Source organism: Peromyscus maniculatus, chromosome 21, assembly GCF_049852395.1.
Source record: "Peromyscus maniculatus bairdii isolate BWxNUB_F1_BW_parent chromosome 21, HU_Pman_BW_mat_3.1, whole genome shotgun sequence".
In the NCBI taxonomy this organism is placed as follows: Eukaryota; Metazoa; Chordata; class Mammalia; order Rodentia; family Cricetidae; genus Peromyscus; species Peromyscus maniculatus.
The window spans coordinates 8,853,861-8,875,494 of record NC_134872.1 but is presented as its reverse complement, the minus strand read 5'-3'; the positions used below and the strand labels follow the sequence as shown (position 1 = coordinate 8,875,494).

At 46.0% G+C, this 21,634-nt stretch overlaps 1 protein-coding gene across 1 annotated transcript in view; it reads right to left on the bottom strand.

Annotated features, from left to right (window-relative positions):
- Positions 1 to 21,634, bottom strand: part of Dnah8 (dynein axonemal heavy chain 8) — a 252,302-nt gene that overhangs the window by 211,941 nt on the left and 18,727 nt on the right. The window contains exons 5-12 of the mRNA XM_076557534.1: positions 17,237 to 17,321; positions 15,865 to 16,016; positions 11,958 to 12,147; positions 10,910 to 11,073; positions 7,482 to 7,658; positions 4,102 to 4,215; positions 3,799 to 3,906; positions 1,378 to 1,479 (exon numbers count right to left, since the gene is read on the bottom strand). Of these exons, the coding sequence (XP_076413649.1) occupies positions 1,378 to 1,479; positions 3,799 to 3,906; positions 4,102 to 4,215; positions 7,482 to 7,658; positions 10,910 to 11,073; positions 11,958 to 12,147; positions 15,865 to 16,016; positions 17,237 to 17,321 (1,092 nt within the window). The remainder of the gene's footprint in view (positions 1 to 1,377; positions 1,480 to 3,798; positions 3,907 to 4,101; positions 4,216 to 7,481; positions 7,659 to 10,909; positions 11,074 to 11,957; positions 12,148 to 15,864; positions 16,017 to 17,236; positions 17,322 to 21,634) is intronic.

The window sequence follows — 21,634 nt, the reverse complement described above, 5'->3', positions numbered from 1 at the left end:
CTGCCCCTTCACTCCCCTCCCCTTAATAAACCTCCCCCAAAAAAAGAAAAGAAAAAAAAGAAAGAAAGAACCCCTAACTAAGACAGTCATTCAGCTATTTCTTGGCTGTCCGTGCCCTCAGCGCTGGCTCTGGAGCATTTCCATTTTTCTGAGAATTGTTTTTCTTGCTCACTGACACTCCGTGTCTTAACTGGCTCGGCACATCCCTTCTGATGAATGGTCTTGTCCTCGAAGGTGCGACTTTTATTATTATTTTTTTTTCACTCTTCACCACCTTTTAAGTGTATTCTCTGAACACATTTCAAAGCTTCTTCCAAAAGCTTGTGTTCTGCTGTCAAAAGGTGAAAGCTGTGTGTGGACTTCCAAGTCGTCCTGAAGGCGTCTTCCTGTCGCCTTGGGCACCTTAGGCCTCGTTCTTTTGTAAGTTACTGCGAGTTGTTTTTCTTCTGGCTTTCTTCTGAAGGCTCGGTGTTTGACGATTCCTTGTCGATTAGTGCTCTTGACACCAGGAAAAGAATCTGTGTCCATATGATTGGTAATAACTCCGTCTGGACCACATGCAGGGAGCAGAGATGCTTGCAACCTCACCGGGTAACTGCAGAAGAATCCTCTGAACACTTTCCGCCTCTGGCCATCGTTTTCTCCATCTTTTATTGATGTTGTTTGACACAGGATCTTGTGCAGCCCAGGCTGGCCTCAAACTCCGTGTGTAGCCAAGGTTGACCTTGAATTCCCGATCCTCCCATCTCTACTACCCCAGTGGTCAGGGTACAGGCATGTGCCTCTGTGCTTGCTTGGATGTGGTGCCTGAGATGGGACCCAGAGATTCATTCACACATGCTTAGGTAGCTGCATCCTTAGCCCAATTTCTCCACACTTCTAGGCTACAAGGCTCAGCTTCCTGTTTCTCTTTTGCAATTTGATCACAGACACTTGTCTTTGTTTGGAGGGGGCATGGGAGAGGGGTCTGGGGTGGGGCACCCATCCCTGCCTCTGTAGGATAGGTGAGCGTTGACAGTCTAGCACTACAACCCTGCTGGAGCCCATCCGTCTCCCCAGCTCTCCCTCCGCTTTAACCTGCCCCTCTCGCTGCCACAGTGACACGTAAGAGACTTATTTTTTATTTTTAATTGTGGGGAGGGGGTTCCCACAGGGGTGAAGGCTTCGGACCCTCTGAAATGAGTTAGAGCACTCTGCACAGCCGAGCAGTCTAGCCCCATCGGAGCGATGTATCAACGACAACCCTTTTTCATATTCTCACACTACTCCGCTCATGACCACTTCAAAGCGAACCATGTTTCATGAATGAACAAAGTAAACGCCACTGAACTGGCTGGTGAGGACTTTGCTTTATGCAAAGGAAATATTTTTACGAACCTGGATCTTTTTTAGGACGGCTGGTGTTTCCTGGTCCCACACGTGGTTTGTTCCTCCGTCGGTAATGTATGCTTTACACGCTGTCACCATCTGATTTGTTACCTAAAATAAAGGAAGGTGCAAGGTAGCGGGAGGTAAATGACTTTTAAAAAATATAATATACATATGATAAATAATGTGACAAGTAGAATGATAAATAATAACATTTATGATCAATAACGTGACAAGTATAATGATAAATAATAAGCTTATAGAGTAAATAAATCAAAAATTAAAAAAAAAACACAAATCCAATCAAAATAAAGAAAATCCAAAGTCACGTTTACCTACTGCAATTAGGTCTCTGTCACTGGGGCCATGAGTCCCAAAGCCAACCTCATTTTCCATCTGTCTAGTACACATCTGTTTAGGTCCTGATCTAGTCCAAAGTAAGGAAGGGTAGCCTTCATAAGATGGTTAGGAGGAGGAATGTAGACCAATGGTAGAACACTTGCCTAGCATGCCCAAGGTCTTGGGTTCCACTGTGAACATCACTTAAAACCTGTGATCCCAGCACTCAGGAGGCGAAGGCAGGGGATCAGAGGTTAAAGATCATCCATGTCCTCTACTACATAAGAGAATTTGAAGCCAGCTTGGGAAACCTGGGACCTTAGCAGAGAGGCGGGAGCGAGAGAGAGAATGAGAAAGGCAGAGAAAGAGGAAAGGGGGAGGGAGAGGGGAGGAAGAAATGGTGTCCAGTATAGACAGTGAACTCAGGGGAATTTTCAAATGGACAATGCACACAAGATCACATACACCGGCATGCAGGAAGTGTCTAAAGGAAACCCAAACCCAGACTTGGACAGGGTGATCATTCTGGGAAATTTTACAGATGGGTAACAATGGGAGTTCAGCTTCAGTCGTGGTGCCACACGATGAACTTAGAGCAGCTTGAACTTGGCTCTGTGGCAAATGCCTTTACCTGCTGATGTGCAAATCACAAACCACTAGTGATCAAAGAAACTTATTTGTCAGTCTGAATAGTCTCCTCGGCTAGCGTTTCTACTACTGTGAGAAAACACTATGGCCAAAAGCAACTTGGGGAGGAAAGGGTTTATTTCAGCTTACATGTCCACGTCACAGTCCATCATGAGGAGAGTCAGGGAAGGAGGCAGGAGCTGATGCAGAGACCATGGAGGGGTGCTGCTTACCGGCTTGCTCCTCATGGCTTGCTCAGCCTGCTTCCTTATAGAACTACCAGCCCAGGGGTGGCACCACCCCACCCTACCCACCCCCAGTGGGCTGTGCCCTCCCACATCAACCAATAATCAAGAAAATACCCTACAGTCTTGCCAGAGGCCAATCCTATAGAGATATTTCTCCAGTAAGAGTCCAGACAACCCTAGCTTGTGCCAAGTTGACATTACAAACCAACCATAATGTTCTGGTTCACAATGTTGAAAAAAAAATGTTAATAATCCTGAACCAAGAATAATCTCAACCTGGAACATCGGTAGCAAGAAGGAAGCAAAAGGGCAGAGAGGACTCCCATGATCACCTGGGGTGCGGTGTGTAGCTAGATCCCTATTTCCTTGTATAAAACTGATATGTGCTTTTACACATCTAGTTCAATTCTCTTCTAATGTTTCCTGGATAATGTTTTTATTTTTATTTATTTTTATTTATTTATTTATTTTGGTTTTTTTCAAGACAGGGTTTCTCTGTGTAATTTTGGTGCCCGTCCTGGATCTCGCTTTGTAGACCAGGCTGGCCTCGAATTCACAGAGATCCCGCCTGACTCTGCCTCCCAAGTCTAGGATTAAAGGTGTGCGCAACCACTGCCTGGCGGATAATTTTTTTTAAAAAAAAGTCTTTAAAATAATTACCCACATGATGCAACATGAGCATTTAAAACAAACCGAAGCCTCATCTACTGGGTAGACTCAAAAGTATTTGGAATGGCTAAATTGAAGAGGACGGCTACCTTTAAGTAAAAAGCCTGGGGCTGACCTCCGACAGGAGAAAGGCACTCATTAGTACTATGAAGTACAACTGACTCCAACTGACACCCCCACCCCACCCCACCCCACCCTTACCCCCACGTGACCTCTGAGAGTACCCAAACCTCCCAGCTCCCTCCCGTGGCTCGAAGGGAAGGAATTATGAACTGCTTCACAGGACCGTGTGTGTGAATTCCATTAGAAGCTCACCGTGATGGGCCGGCGAGAGGGCTCGTCAAGTCAAGGCCCCTGCCTCGCGAGCCAGGCAACCTGTGTTCTATCCAAGGGACACAGGTAAAGGCCGAAGGGGAGAGCCAGACCCTGCAAAGCTGTCCTCTGACCTCCACAAGCTGCCATAGCACGGTGGCACCCTGCTACACACACACACACATCGTCTACACACACGACAATGACAACCACCGTAACCGTAAAAGCAGCTCACCTTGATGAATAAAGAGGTCATCCTTTCTGATGTATTATAATACCTCGACACGCTGTGAATCATCCTGATGGCATTAATCAAGTTTTGTATTCCATGTGCCATGGAGACCTAAGATGGAGACACAGGAAGTATATTCTAGCATACTGGTTTGCTATTCTGGTTTGCTCCCTCTTGCTGTGGTAAAACGCCATGACCAAATGCTTTAATTATACAAGTTAATTTTAGAAAGGACACTTTTCGACTTTTTAGATTCTGAGCCATCCCCCCAGGCCCTAGAAACTGTGTCTTCAGGGGCATACTCACCAGGTCGTAGTTATAGAGGGGCTGGCATACTTTTTCCAGGGTGTATAAATAACGAACATTATCTTTTGATTCGTTTGCTGTGTCAGTGATTCTCGCATCCAAATCACGCCAATTCTAAGGAAACAAAATCGTGTAAGAACTCAATTATTGGAAAAACCAAAAAAAAAAAAAAAAAAAAAAGAACTCAATTATCTATCAATCCTAACATCTGGGTGGGCTTCAATTTAATCACGAAAGGCAAGCTGATTTCCCTGAGCAAACATACACTGAAAAAATACTGACGTGTGATGGGTATATATATTTTTTTCTTTTTGAAGAAGATTTGCTTGGGCTGGAGGGATGGCTCAGTGGTTAAGAGGACTGGCTGCTCTTCCAGAGGTCCTGAGTTCAGTTCCCAGCACCCACATGGCAGCTCACTCCAGTCTATAATTGTAGTCCCGTGGGATCCTAAACCCTCTTCTGATGTGCAAATGCACTTGCAGACAATATGCCAATAAACATAAATAAATAATTCTTTAAAAAAAGAAAATCATTTACTTTTATTTTTAAATTATGTGTATATGGAGTGGTGTGTGATTGCAGGTACCTGAGGAGCCCAGAAGAGGGTGGCAGGTTCCCTTGAGCTGGAGTTACAGGTGCTTGTGAGCCACCTGATAGGGATGGTAGGAATCAAACTAGGGTCCTTTGGAAGAGCAGGTCAGTGCACTTAACCACTGAGCCACCTCTCCAGCCCCTGACAGCCTTTTCTTGTGGAACTTAAGGCTTGGCTTGATGTCATAAGCATGTTAAATGATTGCCTAAAAATCAAGTTATTCCTATGTAATTAATGCCCTGTCTATAGGCTTGGATTGGACCTGCTTCTACCTAAAATGATACTTTCCAAGATGGGTACTTATGACATTACATAATAGTTCAGAGTCTTCAACAGTGAGCCACGTTATTAGAACATGACTCAAAGAAAACATACTTATCAGCAAAATGGACTCAGTTGGAAATCAACATTTTCTTTCGGGCTGTTATACTTTGAATCTGAAATGTGGCCCAAAGGCTCAGTTTCCATGCTTGGCTCTCAGCTTGTAGCATTGTTTTGAAGACTGCAGAGAGGCTTTAGGACAGTGGTTCTCAACCTTCCTACTACCGCGACCCTTTAATACAGTTCCTCATGCTGTGCTGACCTCCAACCACAAAATTATTTCCATTGCTACTTCATAACTGTAATTTTGCTACTGTTATGAATCCTAATTTAGATATCTGTGTTTTCTGATGGTCTTAGGCGACCCTTGTGAAAGGGTCACTCAATGCCCAGGGGTCACAACCCACAGGGTGAGAACCGCAGCTTTAGGCATTGTGGCCTGCCTGGCTGGTAGAGGAAGGTCTCCACAGGTGCCATTATATTTTCTCTGTCTCCTGGTCTCCACCATATTAAAAGCCTCTGTCACACACCCCTGCTACTGTGAGCTCCACAAGGCCTGCCCTGCAACGATGGGCTAATACTTTGGAAACCATGAGCCAAGATAAAGCCTCCCTCCGTTGGTCATTCTAGGGTTTCCTCACAGTGATGAGAGACAGAAGCTAGTGTCAGAGACATGAGTCATGACTGCAGTGACCCTGATCATGTGGTTCTGAGACCTGACACCCTGGTGTGCACGAAGTATGTGGGAGAGCGTGGAGCTGTGGGCTAGAGAAGCCTTCCACTACGGTAAGCAGAGCTCAGCAGCGGGGCATCCTGGTGGGAATTTGGAAGACCGGAGCACTGGGGTTATCTTTCAGATTCAAGAATGGGAAGTAGAGCTAGGGAGAGGATAGGATTAAAAGACATTTGTTTTATATCTACTGTCTAAACATATTACAAAAAAAAAGCATTATTGCATTTTCATACAGAGAAATATAAACGTTAAGAAAACAAAGAATAAGGAAAGAACCTGGAAAGCATCAAGCTAAACTCATCAAGCTAAACTGTAAATCAGAATGACCTCTAGGGAAGAGGCTGGAGAGACGGCTCAGTGGTTAGAGCACTGGTTGCTGTCGTAAAAGACCTGGGTTCGATTCCCAGCACCCACATGACAGCTCACAACTGCTTCTAACTACAGTCCCAAGGAACCCAGTGCCCTCTTCTGACTTCTGCAGACACCAGACACTCACATGGTGGACACACATACGTGCAGGCCAAACATGCCTTTGCATGAATTAAAAATAAATCTTCAAAAAGTAGTAAAATGATCCCTAGGGAAAGAAGTGGTAAGGAGGTGTGGGGCAATGCATGCTGAGCAGAACCTTTGCTTTTGCCTTTCTGTGTAGTTACTATTATTATTATTATTATTATTATCAGAAGGTTCATCTTTTCTTATTTTATGTGTGCAGTGTTTGTCTTCAGGTATGTCTACGCAACCACGTGGGTGCTGCTCCCAGGGAGGCAAGAAGAGAACGTCAGACACCCTGGAACTAGGGCTAGAGACTGCTGGATGGCCCCGTGTACAGCCAGGTCCTCCGCAAGAGCTTCGAGTGCTCCTAACTGCTGAGCCATCTCCCCGGCACTGGTCTCTCCCATAGCAAGTCTGCACTGATTTACAATCCCCAAAACACCTTCAAAATAAAAGTGATCATTTCTCTGGATGGTACTCCATAGATGAACCTGTCAAAGCTGAGAAATAAATCTTTGTTTCATCAGCTGGGAATTATGGTGGTATACAAGAAAGCCCAATTCAGAGCTTGACACTTCTAAACACGGGACTGCTGTGCACAGAGAAACCATCTAATGCCACAGAACACGATGGAATGGTGGTCGCTAAAGACTGGGAAGGGCCCACAATAGAGCAAGACAGGAGGAATTTGTTCTGGTTTTTCTGTAGCACAGCAAGGATAACTCCTCATTAAAACCATCTATGGTATACTTCATAATGTCTAGGAAAAGTACGAAATTACGAACATGTAAAAATGATGCATTTCTGTGGGACTTGGGCAACAGCTTAGTGTCTCTGCAAAAACAAGAAGACCTGAACTTGACCCCCCAGAACCCATGTCAAAAAAGCTGGGCGCAGTGGATCAAGTGTCATCCCAGAGCTGGGGAGGCAGAGCCAGGCAAATACCTGGGGCCCGCTGGCCAGCCAGCCAGCCAGCTAGCTTATTTAGTGAGCCAGGTGGGGGCTGGAGAGACGGCTCAGCAGTTAACTGTGCTTGCTGCTCTGAGTTTGGCTGTGTGACTCCCAACTGCCTATCACTCCAGCTCCTGGGGACCCAATATTCTGGCCTCCACGGGGCATATAGATGTGGTGTCTACTCAAAATACATCTCAGAACTTTTTTAAGAAGCAGTTTGATAAGGGTCATTTTCTGGTAAGCTGTTCTGAAGTACACCAAGTCTTGCGGCGGGAGGCCTCTTACCTTTAACAGCTTGGAGTGTGCGACGTTGAGCACATTTATGACGGCCTTACAGCTGGACCCTTTGATCTGCTCGATGATGTAGTTGAATTTGGCTGACATACGTTTCCAGTGCTCCAGTTCAGTGAGGGGACCCGAATCATCAGCTTCTTTTCTCATCTGCTCACTCTCAATAAGGACCTGCAAATGAGCATCACACAACTATCTGTTCTAACACGAACCTTAAAAGGTCTTCTTAATAAAAAACAAACCCGGAGCCAGACACTGGGGTGAACGCTGAGTGATCAGAGAAGCAGAACAAGCCACAGCCAACCTCCCCTGGCCAGTTCCTCAGCGGATCCTGTTTCCTCAGACTGAAAGCCTCTGAATCCTCATCCAGAATGGGTCTCAGCTAAACGGCTGCTAAAAGCTAAAAACTTAAAAAAGGCTCTAGTTCCTGGTCCTCACACCTTATACACTTTTCTGCTTCCTGCCATCACTTCCTGGGATTAAAGGCGTGTGTCACCATGCCTGGTTGTTTCCAGTGTGGCTTTGAACTCACAGAGATCCACATGGATCTCTGCCTCGCAAGTGATAGGATTAAAAGCATGTGTGCCACCATGTTCTGGTCTCTATGTGTATCTAGTGGCTGTTCTGTCTTCTGACCCCAGATAAGTTTATTAGGGTGCACAATATATTGGGGGACACAATATCACCACATTTTAGCACATATTAAATATCACCACCATCTGTAGCCCCCCTCTTCTGGCCGCCATGGATCCTGTAGGCATGTGGTGCACATATATGCAAGCAGGCAAAGCACTCATGCACATAAAATAAAACAAAATAAAAAATCATTAAAATTTCAAACTTCAATATCATTAAACACCCTCTACCAAATAAAAAGACATGACGGGGGGGGGGGGGGGGGGGGACGACACCACAACAAAGAATCAAGATCTGGGAAACATTAGGTAAGGTCCAGCAGTTCAATGAGATAACACCAAGCAATCCAAAAGAAAACTAACTAGACGATTTAAACAGACACATCAACAAAGAAGAAGCCTAGGCAACCATGAAATATGCTCAACTTCAGTGGTCAGTACTCAGGTTAGTGCAAAGTCAACCAAGATAGCGTTGCGCACTTGGTGTGAGGGCAATCTGACAATCCCAGCTGTAACCAGTGGCTTGAAGAAATGAGAACTTCCATGTGCTTCTGTGAAGTACATAAATCAATGTAACCTCGGTGCCCGTCAGCTTTGTCACTTGAGACTCAAGGAGGAATCGCCCAGATCAGGTTGGCCTATGGGCGTGTCCGTGGGTGATTGTCTTGATTCCTTAACTGATGCGGGAAGACCCACCCAGCCCACTGTGGTGGCACCATTCCCCAGGCAAGGAATCCTGGACTACATGAGGGTCGAGGGGGAACTGAGCACAAGCAAGCTTGCATTTCTTCCTTCCGCTCTTAACTATGGATGCGACAGGACTAGATGTTTCAGATTCCCCACCTGGACTTCCCTACAAGGGTGGGCAGTTGCCTGGAATTGTGAGCTAAAGTGAACCCTTTCCTCCCTGATTTGTGTGTGTGTGTGTGTGTGTGTGTGTGTGTGTGTGTTACTGGGAATTAAACTTAGGGTTTTGTTTTGTTTTTTCGAGACAGGGTTTCTCCGTGTAGTTTTGGTGCCTGTCCTGGATCTCCCTCTGTAGACCAGGCTGGCCTCAAACTCACAGAGATCCGCCTGCCTCTGCCTCCCGAGTGTTGGGATTAAAGGTGAGAGTCACCACCACCCAACTAAACTTAGGGTTTATATCTGTTAGACAAGCACTCTACCATGAGATATATTCCCAGTCCTGCTTTTTTTGTCAGGGTGTTTTATTACGGTACTGAAAGCAAAACTACAATAATCAGTATTTGGAGGGCATAATAATATCCAATAAAGACCTGTACTCAAATGCTCTGAGGGATTCCACTGAGAGACTCCTGAGCACAAGGAAGCCTGGGCAAAGACAGCTATTGCATATGCATTACTGTCCTTTCTAACAGCAGAAGTAGAAATTACTTACTGAGGGAATGGAGGGAGGAATAAACCTCTCTACTTTCCTAAATAATGGCAGTCTGATATTATTTAAATATTGAAAAGTCTATCTAACAAAATACAATTTCTCCTTTAAGTAGTTCCTTGTGCCATCCGAGGTCACTTCCTTTTTTAAAGATTAATTGTATTTTATGTATATGAGTGTTTGCTTGCACGTATGTCTGTGAACCATGTGCATGTAGTGCCCGTGGAAGCCAAAGAAGGGCCTCGGATCCCCTGAAACTGGAGTTACAGATGATTGTGGGTGCCAAGAACTAAACTCACGTCCTCTGCAAGAGCAACAAGTGTCCCTAACTGCTGAGCCATTTTTTTCCAGTCCCAAAATACGATTTCTTTGTAGAGGATTACCAGACATCAGCTAAGAGAATGAATTACATGCACGTGAGCCAACAGGAAATGGACGAAAGGAAATGTTAAATGACGGTGTAGGACTTGAAAAATGATACCCATGGCATGGCAATCGGCTGGATGCTGATGCTCCCCCACACACACCAAACTCATATGCTGAGACCTAATCCAGTGTGGTAGTAGTTGGAGGTAAGGACTTTGGAAGGTTATTAAATCATGAGGGGTCTGCCCTTATTATAAAGATCTGCATCTCTATTAGTTTGTGGGTGTGCGTGCCCTTGTGCACACATACTTGAAGTGAGGCTAGACGTCGACCTCAGATGTCATTCCAGTGGCTCCATATCCTTGGTTTGGAGACTGAGTCTCTCACTGGGTCCCAGGGCTTACCAATTAGGTTAGACCATCTGGCCAGGAAGTGTCAGGGACCCACCCATCTCTGTTCTCCCAGGTGCAAGTCAACACATCTGGCTTTTTTGTTGTTGTTGTTTGTCTTTGGAGACAGGGTTTCTCTGTGTAGCCCTGGCTGTCCTGGCACTCACTCTGTAGACCAGGCTTGGCCTCGAACTCACAGAGATCCGCCTGCCTCTGCCTCCCGAGTGCTGGGATTAAAGGCGTGTGCCACCACGGCCTAGCCACACCAGCTTTTTATGTGAGTGCTGGAGGTTGAACCCAAGTACTCACATTTACACGGGAAGCACTTTAACAAATAAGCTGCCCCCACTACCCCAACAATTTTGACATATACTGTGTTTTTTTAACTGCGGTGGACTTAGCATTGAAGTGCTGATACAAAGAAGCCTAGGCTGAGCCTATCTGACAGCAGTGATACTTTCATTGACCACCCAGGATCTGCTTACCCAGGGTTTGTCTCTATGGCTCTTCACTGGGTCATTCCCGGCCCCCTCTGTCTTTCATGGGGAGTATTAACAAAACATAAGTTATCAGGGACCAAATGTCCTACCTAGGACCCACAAGCCTACAACTCGAGGGGAAGCGGGATGGCCTCACCTGCTCGATCTGCTTGTACCACATCATCAGCACCTCCTCCAGCTGATGCACCATGTCCGAATTGCTCGCTGCAGCTGTGACTTCTTCAAAGGTATGCAGTTTGGAGAAATCGATAGTGTCTACCTTCTTTAACATCACCGTCCCCTCAATGCTTATCCTAGCACCTTAAAGGAAAAACAAAATGACACATTATAAAGAAGGGCCCATACGTTAAATATCAAGATGTGCTTTTGAGTGGCAATATTTACAGAAAAGAATAAGGTCTAGTGCTTTATAAAGACAGATTTCTATGAGTAGGGATGTAACTTAGCTGGTAGAGTGCTCACCTAGCATGTACAAAACCCTCAGTTTGATCCCCAGCACCACATACCCCAGACACAGAGGTTTCCTCCTAGTATTTGTGAAGGTGGAGGCATGAAGATCAGGAGTTTAAGGCCACCCTGGGCTACAAAGAGACTTCAAAAAAAGGCTACATGAGACCCTGTCTCAAAAAGAAAAGAAAAGAAAAGAAAAAAAGGTTGTGAATTGACTTGTGAATCAAATTGTATATTTTTGCAATATTAAGTGATAAAATAACACTTTTAAGAAATAATCATAAAGCACAGTTGAAAAGCATTTATTTTATGTGTACATGTATGTGTGTGCCTGAGTATAGGTACATGTACCACAAGTGTGCAATACCCATGGAGGCCAGAAGGGGGCACTGGATCCTCTGGAACTGGATCTGGAACTGGAGTTATAGGAGGTTGTGAGCTGCTGTGAGGGTGTTGGAAACCAAGCCTGGGTCTTCTACAAGAGCAGCAAATGCTCTCAGCTGCTGAGCCATCTCTCCAGCACAAGCACATACTTTTTAGAGGCAAATCTTTGACTAAGAACAGGAAGAGATTCCCCTAACGCTTTTACCTGCAGAGCCCCTGGTAAGGAGGGGTTCTCATGTTTTCCCATCTTACTTCCAGGTCTCCTTCTATAAACCCTGTTTTCAGTACCGTACCTTGCAGCTAGCGGTCTCATTTTGAGCTGTTCACCAAACATTAAATCTTACACTTACCATCTAAAAATGAAAGATATCTGTTGATGGTTTCTGTGAAAATATGTCTCTCAGATTCACCCTGCTTGGACTGGTTTAAAGCGCCCCAGTTGTTCGTTGCAAGAATAGCTGGCAGAAATATGTATTGCAACATATTCTTGATCCCTTTTAAGAGTCCTCTTGATGCATCCAAGACGGTAAATAGCACATCCTGAAAGGATGATATTCAACTGTTATATGTTAAGTCCATTAAGGAACTGGGGGAAAAAAAACTCATAAGCCATTTTTCACCTGCAGTGAACAGTTGATATATTTTGTAAACTACTGGGAACATGTTAAGTGCTTATGAACATTAGAAGTCTAAAACCAACAATCTGGCCCTATTTTGCCCATTCCCACCAGCTCTCCCTGGACATGTTTTCCTCAGTCCTTTAATCTCTGCCAGGGGGAGGAGCTGTGCTCTGCAGCCTAGCTGAGGCCTGGGAAAGGCAACCGAGTCTGTCACATAAAGACGCCCTCGAGCATAAGGTGCCCTGTTCACGAAAACTGTCTTGTGAAGCATGATGGGTAATCTTTGTCGTCAGCTTGAAAGGTGCCCACGGGTTTGGGAAGCATGCCTCTGGGTATGTATGTGATGTGTTTCTAGAGAGGGTTACCTCATGAAGACTCCGAGCTAATCCACAGACAAATTCCTTATAAGAAGACAGTTATATGGAGAAGTGGTACAGAGTAGGAGATTCAGGAAATGGGCCACTGAGGACATATCTTTGGGTTGTATCCTATCCTGCCCACTTCCTAGATGCCCATTTTCTCTTCTTTCTGATTGCCATGACTTTAAAAATCACTGGTCCACTATACGCCTCTGCTGTGATTACATTTACATAGTGATGATATGAACCAATACTTATCTAAACAGTATGGAACGTAATCATGTCAGAAGAAGGGAGGGTTGGGGGGGGGAGGGCCAGAGAGTTCTTAGATTTCAATTTGCCAGGCATGGTGGTGCATGCCTTTAATCCCAGCATTCAGGAGGCAGAGGCAGGTGGACTGCTGTGAGTTTGAGGCCAGCCCGATCTACATAGTGCCAGAGTTACACAGTGAGACCCTGGTTTCTGTCTTTTTTTTTTAATTTATTTATTTTTTTTTTAAAATATCTATTTATTTTATTTTATTTTTATTTTTTTTTTGTTTTTCGAGACAGGGTTTCTCTGTGTAGCTTTGCGCCTTTCCTGGAGCTCACTTGGTAGCCCAGGCTGGCCTCGAACTCACAGACATCCGCCTGGCTCTGCCTCCCGAGTGCTGGGATTAAAGGCGTGTGCCACCAACGCCCGGCTGTCTTTTTTTTTTTTTAAACAACTAAATTCTCATCTATAGAGGAAAGCCCACATATAATGCCTAAATGGTTAAAAAGAGACCTGTCGAGCTAGCTAAATTTAGCAATGTGGAGGTAAATTAAAGAATATTCTGAAAGAGATTTTTATAATTTGTATAATGTTTTTAAGTACATGCATATGTGCGTTAGGTTTGTGTACATGAGTGCATCGACTATAAAGGCCAGAAAAGAAGGTGTCGGGTCCCCGGCATCTGGATTTACAGGTAGTTCTGAGCCACCCAATGTGGGTGCTGAGAATTGAACTCGGGTCCTCTCTAAGAGCAGGATCTTCTGAGCCAACTCTCCAACCTCATCTAACAGGCTTAAGGGCTTCTTCTGGGGAGTGGGAGTGGGGTGGGGTACAGGTCAGCCCTGCATCACAAGGCTCAAAGAACTTATTCTTCTTTAAACTACATGCACACATAACTGCAACTTAAAAAAAAAAAAAAAAGTATATGTAGGCTATGGCTGCAGACAACTGCAGTCCCAGGTACTCAAGAGGCTAAGGCAGGTTCTCTTGAGCCCGGGTGTTCAAGGCCAGCCTGGGTAACATAGTGAGACCCTCTCTCCAAAAGCAAAGGAGGCTGGAGATGTAACTGAAGAGGAGAGCACTTGGCCAGCGGATGCAAAGTCCCGGATTTGATCCTCAGAAGGAAAAGAAGAGAAGGGATGGGAGGAGAGGGCAGTGGGAAGAGAGAAGGTGGGAAGAGGAAAGGCAGGGAAGAGGGAGGAGAGGAGGGGAGGGGAGTGGTGAGAAGAAAGTAGGGAGGGAGAGGGAGGGAGGGGGAAGGGAAAAGGAGGAGGGAAGGGAATGGAAGGACAGACTGAACTGCAGATAAACTAGAAAGCATGACTGAAATTGATGACAGATGGAACACTCATCCACACACGAAGACGGCCTGGTAAGACGATCAGAGTTCAGGAAGAAAGCAAAAAGCAGAGGGGATAGGGCAGGTTCCTCACGAAGGGCACCAAGTGGCAGCGGGTGTCTCACCCACAAGAGACACGGGGAAGCACCTACAAGGGCCCAGGGGAGATCGCTGCCCACCGCAACAACCTCTCTCCGGGCCGTCTATCGTCACAACCAGGAAAGGAGCCAAAGCACATTGGATTTGTTACATGGCCCCACTCCTGAAGGCAGTAAGACCCCCTAAGAACAAGAAAGAGAATGGATGGAAGCCTTTTGAGAATCTACAGTACATCAGGCAGCAGAGCAACAGTTTTGTCTTTCAGGGGTCTCACAACACTCGGGCAAAGTGGGTGTCCTTAGTCCCCATTCAGGCACACCCACGTCTCACAAAGGATGAGCCACTTGACAAAGGAACAGCTTGGAGGCCACTTCTGGTCTGTGTGACCCTACTTGCCCGTTCCAACCTGCAGCCCAGCCCCTGACTCGGGTAGCAATGTCAAGACTGTAAGTCAGCTCCCTCTTCTCCTAAAATGACTAAATAATGTAAAATACTAAGCAAAGAGTCGGCGTAGTAACTAGTACTTAAGACCGTAGGAGCAGAATCGAATGTGATCCTAAAGAATGGGCATAAGGTAATTCTGGGCACACCATACAAAAGAAGACATTGAGTTTTCAAAAACTTTAGGGCTGGAGACTTTTTTTTTTTTTTTAAATCAAGTCAACATAAGCTAGAGTCATCTGGGAAGAGGGAAGCTCATCTGAGGAGCGACCTCAGGTAGATTGGCCCGTGGGCATGTCTGAGAGTCATTTTCCTGGTTAATTGATGTGGGAGGGCCCAAGCCACTGTGCCACCCTGGGCAGATGGTCCTGCCTTGTATAAGGAAGCAGGCTGAGCAAGCCAGCGGGGAGCAAGCCAGTCAGCAGCTCTCCTCCCTGGCCTCCGCTTCAGGTCCTGCTTCAACTCTCCTCGGTTGCTATTGCTGCGATACGGAAGTGGGAGGGAAATAAACCCTTTCTTCCCCAAGTTGTTTCCGGCCAGCATTTTATGCAAATTAAAACAGTGGAGGCATGCCTGCAATCCCAGCCCTTGAGAAGTGGAAGTGGGAGGGTTAGGGGTTCAAGGACATTGGAGATATATATATATATATATATATATATATATATATATATATATATATATATATATATATATATTCAAAGCCAGCCTGGGCTGTATGAGACCCTGTCTCAAACACATAAACTTTTTTGTTTGCTTGTTTTTGTTTTTTGTTTTTGTTTTGTTTTGTTTTTCGAGACAGGGTTTCTCTGTGTAGCTTTGCGCCTTTCCTGGATCTCGTTCTGTAGACCAGGCTGGCCTCGAACTCACAAAGATCCACCTGCCTCTGCCTCCTGAGTGCTGGGATTAAAGGCGTGCGCCGCCACCACCGCCGCCCAGCTACATAAGCTTTTAAATCTTTCCAAAATGTAAACTTTCTAAAAGCTGTATCTATAGGATGACAATAACTCCACTCTATTATAGCCAATACCTTAGTTTCTTTGAGTATACAAATGCATCATTATCTTGGAACTCAGTTCCGTCTTACATATAGAAAAGGAGATAAAGGGACCGGGGAAACACGACAAGTGACCAGTGTTTTAAACCATACCTCATAAATGGTTTTAGCATTAATGGCCACCTCATTACGACAGCGAACAAAGAAGACGCATAGTCCTTTCAGCTTGTCTGGAGCTGCGTTGTCTACATACAGTCTCATCATTTTTGTCCCTTTGGGTACTCCGGTGATAGTCCGACCACATTCTGAAAACAAATGCTAAGAACTGAGCACGTGGTCACGGAACTGACCCCTCCTGGCAAGTGACTGCTCAATGGCCGTGCAAGCAGTCTGTCCTACATTGGTAAGCTGTAGGCCAATGCCAGGACCTGTCTCAACACAGGCAGATGGCATTCCCGAGGATGCCTCCAGAGGCTGTCCTCTGGCCCCTATACCCCATACACACACACACACACACACACACACACACACACACACACACACACACACACGCAGGCAGGTGCACCTGAATACACAGCAACACACACAGACATACACACAGCGTTGTTTTTTTGTTTTTTTTTTTTAAGTGGTCTGAGAGTAAAAGGACAACCCGAGTCATTGAAACAAAGGTATAGTAACCTGGTTGCACGTTAATTATCTTAGGAGTAATATAGGAAAGCCAGATGTTGCAACTAACAGCTGCAGCAGCCACAGACATTGAGCCAGAGCCACGAGGGGCAGACACTGGGCTCCAAAGAGGCATCATGACGACGTCTAGCCATCTGAAAACATATGGACAAAATGGTCCACCTGTTCCAGGGAGCTGCAATTAAATTCTAATGGAAAAGTGTATTTCCCAGTAGAGGCCAGGATGTCTTTGCTATCTCTTCCTAAGGCATGACAGCAATGTCTCAAATGGTTGGTTCTGAAAATGAAACTTTTTTATTACATTTATTTTGTGTCTACCCACATCTGTGTCAGAAGACAACCTGTAGGGGTTGGTTGTCTCCTTCCGCCACGTGAGTCCTACAGACTGAACTCCCATCACCAGGCATAGTGGCCGGTGTCTTTACCTGATGAGCCATCCTGATGACCCTGGAGTGTTCTTAAGATAATGTTTTTAAAGATGTATTTTACTTCACGTATGCAAGTGCCTTTGCCAGCATACATGCCTAGGTATCACCTGCAAAGCCAGTGGGAGCCAGCAGAGGGTGTCAGGTGCCCTGGAACTGGAGTTAACAGATGGTTGTGAGTCACCACATGGTGCTTGGAAATGAACCCGGGTCCCCTTGCAAGAGCCGCAAGTGCTTTTAATAGCTGAGGCACATCTCCAAGCTCTCAAGCACTATTTTTTTACACATGGGTTTCTGGTCAAGTTTTCGCTGTAAGAGCGGAAACCTTCTACGAGTAAGAGGAAAAACAGGCTGCACTTCAACATTAATCAGCTCCCTTCGAGCCCAGGGCCCTCAGAAAACATCCTTACCAAGCCCTGGTGCTTCTCCTTCCTGATATAAGAATTTCAGCGTCTTACAACCGCCTTTCTCAAAAAAATTGCTGAATGGGTCCAGCTGTTAAAGAGAAAAATGAGGATCAATAAAATGATACTGGCTTTCCGGTGTGATGAAATAACTCCTGAACTCATGCTTCACCTACCTTGGTTAATCACTGTCCCTTTTCAGAGAGAGAAAATAAGAAAGACCTTCCTGAAGGGTCTGGTGGCATAGGTCTGTGATCCCAGCTACTCAGAAAGCTGAGGCAGGAGGATAATAGGCTCAGGGTCTGACTGGGATACTAAGTGAATCCACGGCCAGCCCGGGCAACTTAGAGAGATCCTCTCTCAAATAGAGAAAGTCTAAAGAGAGTCGGAGGGGGCAGGGTTGGAAAGAGATCAAAAAGCAGGAACGTTCAAGAAAGGGGTAAACAGCTAACCTGACTTAACTCCAAGACAGACAACAGGGAAGACAGGTGAAATTCATGTCTTGGTGTCCTAGTTGGCTTTCTGTTGCTGTGAGAAATACCATGACCAAGCTGGGCAGTGGTGGCGCATGCCGTTAATGCCTTTAGTACTCGGGGGCAGAGCCAGGCAGATCTCTGTGAGATCGAGGCCAGCCTGGTCTACAGAGCGAGTTCCAGGATAGCTAGGGCTACACAGTGAAACCTTGTCTCAAGAAAGATAGGAAGGAAGGAAGGAAGGAGGGAGGGAGGGAGGGAGGGAGGGAGGGAGGGAGGGAGGGAGGGAGGAAGGAAGGAAGGAAGGAAGGAAGGAAGGAAGGAAGGAAGGAAGGAAGGAAGGAAGGAAGGCAGAAAGACCATGACTGAAAGCAATTTAGGGAGAAAAGTGTTATTTCACCTTACCGATTACAGCCCATCCTTGAGGGAAGCAAGGCAGGAGCATGGAGGAAGGAACTGAGGCAGAGACCGTAAGTAACTCCGCTTGCTGACTGCCTTCTCTGTTTTGCTCAGCTGCCTCTCTTGTTCAGTCTGCACCCACCTGCCCAGGGATGGCAGGGCCCACAGTGGGCTGGGCCCTCCGGCACTAGTTAGCCATCAAGAAAATTCCTATCCCCAGTGTGCTCACAGGCCAATCTGATGGAGGCTACTCCTCAACTGAGATTTCTCTTCCCAGGTATGTCTAGGTTTGTATCAAGTTGGCAAGAACCAAACAGCACACTCGGTTTGTTGGTTGATTGGTTGGTTGGCTGGGAGGCTGGTTTGGGGAATGCATGTATATGCACATGGGAGGGTATGTGTGCGTGTGTGTGTGTGTGTGTGTGTGTGTGTGTGTGTGTGTGTGTGCATGCAGGTAGACCAAAGGTAAACCTGGGGTGTCATTCCTCTGGGTCCACATCGTTTTTGTTTGTGTTTTTTCTTGAGACAGGCTGACTTGGATCTCACTACACAAGGCTCCAGTGGCTGCCCAGCTGGCCACAGGGATCTGCCTGTTTCCACTTCACTACGCCTGGCTTTTCACATGAGTTCTGAAGAGTAAACTCAGGCATTTTTATTAGCACAGCAAGTGCCTTGCTGTACCAACTGAACTGTCTCCCCAGCCACCACCAGCCCTCTTTCTAAAGAGGTAATACCTCACAGTTGGGCATGGTGGCACACACCTATCATCATCTATAATCATCCTCAGGAGGCTGAGGATAGAAATCAAGTTTGAAGCTGGACTAGGCTCTGGATGGAGTTCTTGGCCAGTCTGGAGTATGTAGGAAGGAAAAGCTGTCAGGTGAGAGACATGAGGAAGGGAGCGAGAAAGGAAAGAAAGAAAGAGGGCAAGGATGGACAGTCTCTCCATACTGCCCAGGCTGGCCGCTAACTCCAGGGCTTAAATGATCCCCCGAGATGGATCGGTCCTACATTAATGATCTACACATATCACTTTTCATAGCCACTTACTTGACCCAGCCTTAAAGAATGTCATAAGAGAGGTAAGCCCAAGTCTCCCCCCTTGTCTATTCCTGAGGGTGGTATTTTTCTCTCTCCTGGACTTCATACTCCTCCCCTTCTTCAATTACTGAGTCTATGGGTCTAAAAGCTCCAAATAAGTTCATAAATTTTAACTCCTATTTCTAGTTTATATCTATCTCAATAGGTTTCCACTTGGTGACATATCCAAGCATCATTTGTTGACAACAACCTACTCCAAATGACTGCAAGCCCTGAACTTGCTGAAAGCTAATATGGAACAATACAGCCCATATAAATGCCACCTCTTCAGATGCTTCTAAATTCTCTCCGTGCCTTTGACTAACATTGTGGCTTTTCCAGGACCCTGACAACAACGTCCCAGTGTCAGCAGGAAGTAATTACAGAAGCGAAAACGTCACTCTTGTTCCCCGACCCCCACCCCCAGAATGTTAGATCAAAAGGGAATTTCTTGTCATAGAGAACCTGAGATAAAAATAATAACTGGTCCCCATTCTCCAAGTTCCTTCAGGAGAATGAACTCTGTCAGCCATCACAGGGATTTTGGCCCTTCTGCTTCTGCTAATTGCTGTTGGCTCTTATGTCATCGATGCCTTAACTAAATGATGATTCCTGTCTGGGTACCACTAAACTGAGGATGCTAGAATCCTAATATCAGCCCCTGGACCAAACCCATGGCACACTTGCAGATGGCAACAACCGAGTAAGGGGGGGCTCACTTTGCCGTTGGTAACAGAAATGGTCTCTGTGCGGAAACAACCTCTACATGCCTCTCCCCACCTCTGTAATCTCACTCAGAATCCAATGGGAGCCTACTTTCTGATCCCACCGGAGGATACCTGATGGACATATACTTCTGACTTGATTATGTTATGTTAATGTTCAACTTTTAGATCAAAATTCTTACATCCTGGTCCAAGTAGTCTTCAAAATAACCTACCACCCCGATGATAAAGTCTTTTACCAAAAAGAAACGTCTCCAAGATTGGAGATGATATACTACTCAAAGAGGGAATGAGAGGACCAAGCAGATGCCATAACAGGCTGCTCAGTCTTTTCTCAAGAGATTAGGCCTCAATTTCAGTTTCCTTAGACTGAGCAAGCAGTTTCTGGGAGGGCCAGGAACAAAAGACAATTAATCACTGACGCCCCTGCCAGCAGGGACAGGGAGATAGGACGCACCAAGCCTGGGCCACTGAGCCAGCCCCCACAATCAGTACTTGCTAGGCCAGCCAGCCTCCACAGTAGCTCAAGGACAAAGCCTGGGACTTGTCCAGACTTGCCCAAAAGACGGGTAACTGTAACCCCCAACCCTAGCAATTAAAAGTTACTAACATGATTGCCACTCGAATAAACCAATCCTGAGTCTGTCTGTTCCTATGTAGTCTGTAGACCTCCTAGACACACACCCCCACGTCCCCCCTATTAAAAACCCTGCCCCATTGCTACTTGGGGTCTCTCCGGCTCTGCTGCTTAGTCAGATAGACGGAGAGGCCCGAGTTAACTCGTAACAATAAAAAGACTCTTTGCTTTTGCGTCGGATTTGGTCTCTCGATGGTCTTTGGGGGACTCTGGGTACAACAAAGGCAATGCCCAGGCCCCAATGTCTGTGACTGCACCTCCTGCAGAGGATTCCAGTATGGAGGGAGCCAGCGTGGCCTAGCAATTTTCAGGAGAAACACAAGGTTGATCACCTATCTGGTTTCCTCCCTAAACACGCTCAGGAATGGTGGCTGGGACTCGAGACCGACAGAGCGGTCCTATTTCTGAAACTGGCCGTCCCTTTAGCAGACGGTCACTGCACAACTGACTTCTACACAGCCTCTAGGAAGACATGTTGCCGGGTTTACCACAGGAGCCCCAACAGTCATTAGAAAGGCAGGGCATTAAAACACAACTTGAAAAGGTCAGAGAGGGGTTGGAGATTTAGCTCAGTGGTAGAGTGCTTGCCTAGCAAGCACAAGGTCCTGGGTTCGATCCTCAGCTCCAAAAAAAAAAAAAAAAAAAGAAAGAAAGAAAGAAAAGAAAAGGTCAGAGAGAATCTTCTTACTGTTAGGTTAATATTGCTGATAGTCCCGATGACCTGCAAAATCTATGTGCACAGCTCAGCGAAACATGAATAGGAAGGGACATTAAGAACTTCAAGATGAAGTGGGGGGGGGGCATGGCTCAGTTATAAGGTAGCTGTCTAGCATGTGTATATATGAAGTCCTGGGTTAGATCCCTCCTACCACAAGAAGGAGGAGGAGGAGCAGGAAGAGGAGGAGCAGGAAGAGGAAGAAGGGGGAAAGAGGAAGCAGAAGAGGAGACAGAGGAAGAGCAAGAGGAGGAAGAAAAAAAGGAGAGAAGAGGGAAAAAAGGAGAGAAGAGGAAAAAAAGGGGGAAGAAGAGAAGGAAGAGAAGGGGGTTATTTCAAGATAGTGTATTATTAGATCATTAAACCCTGACCAGG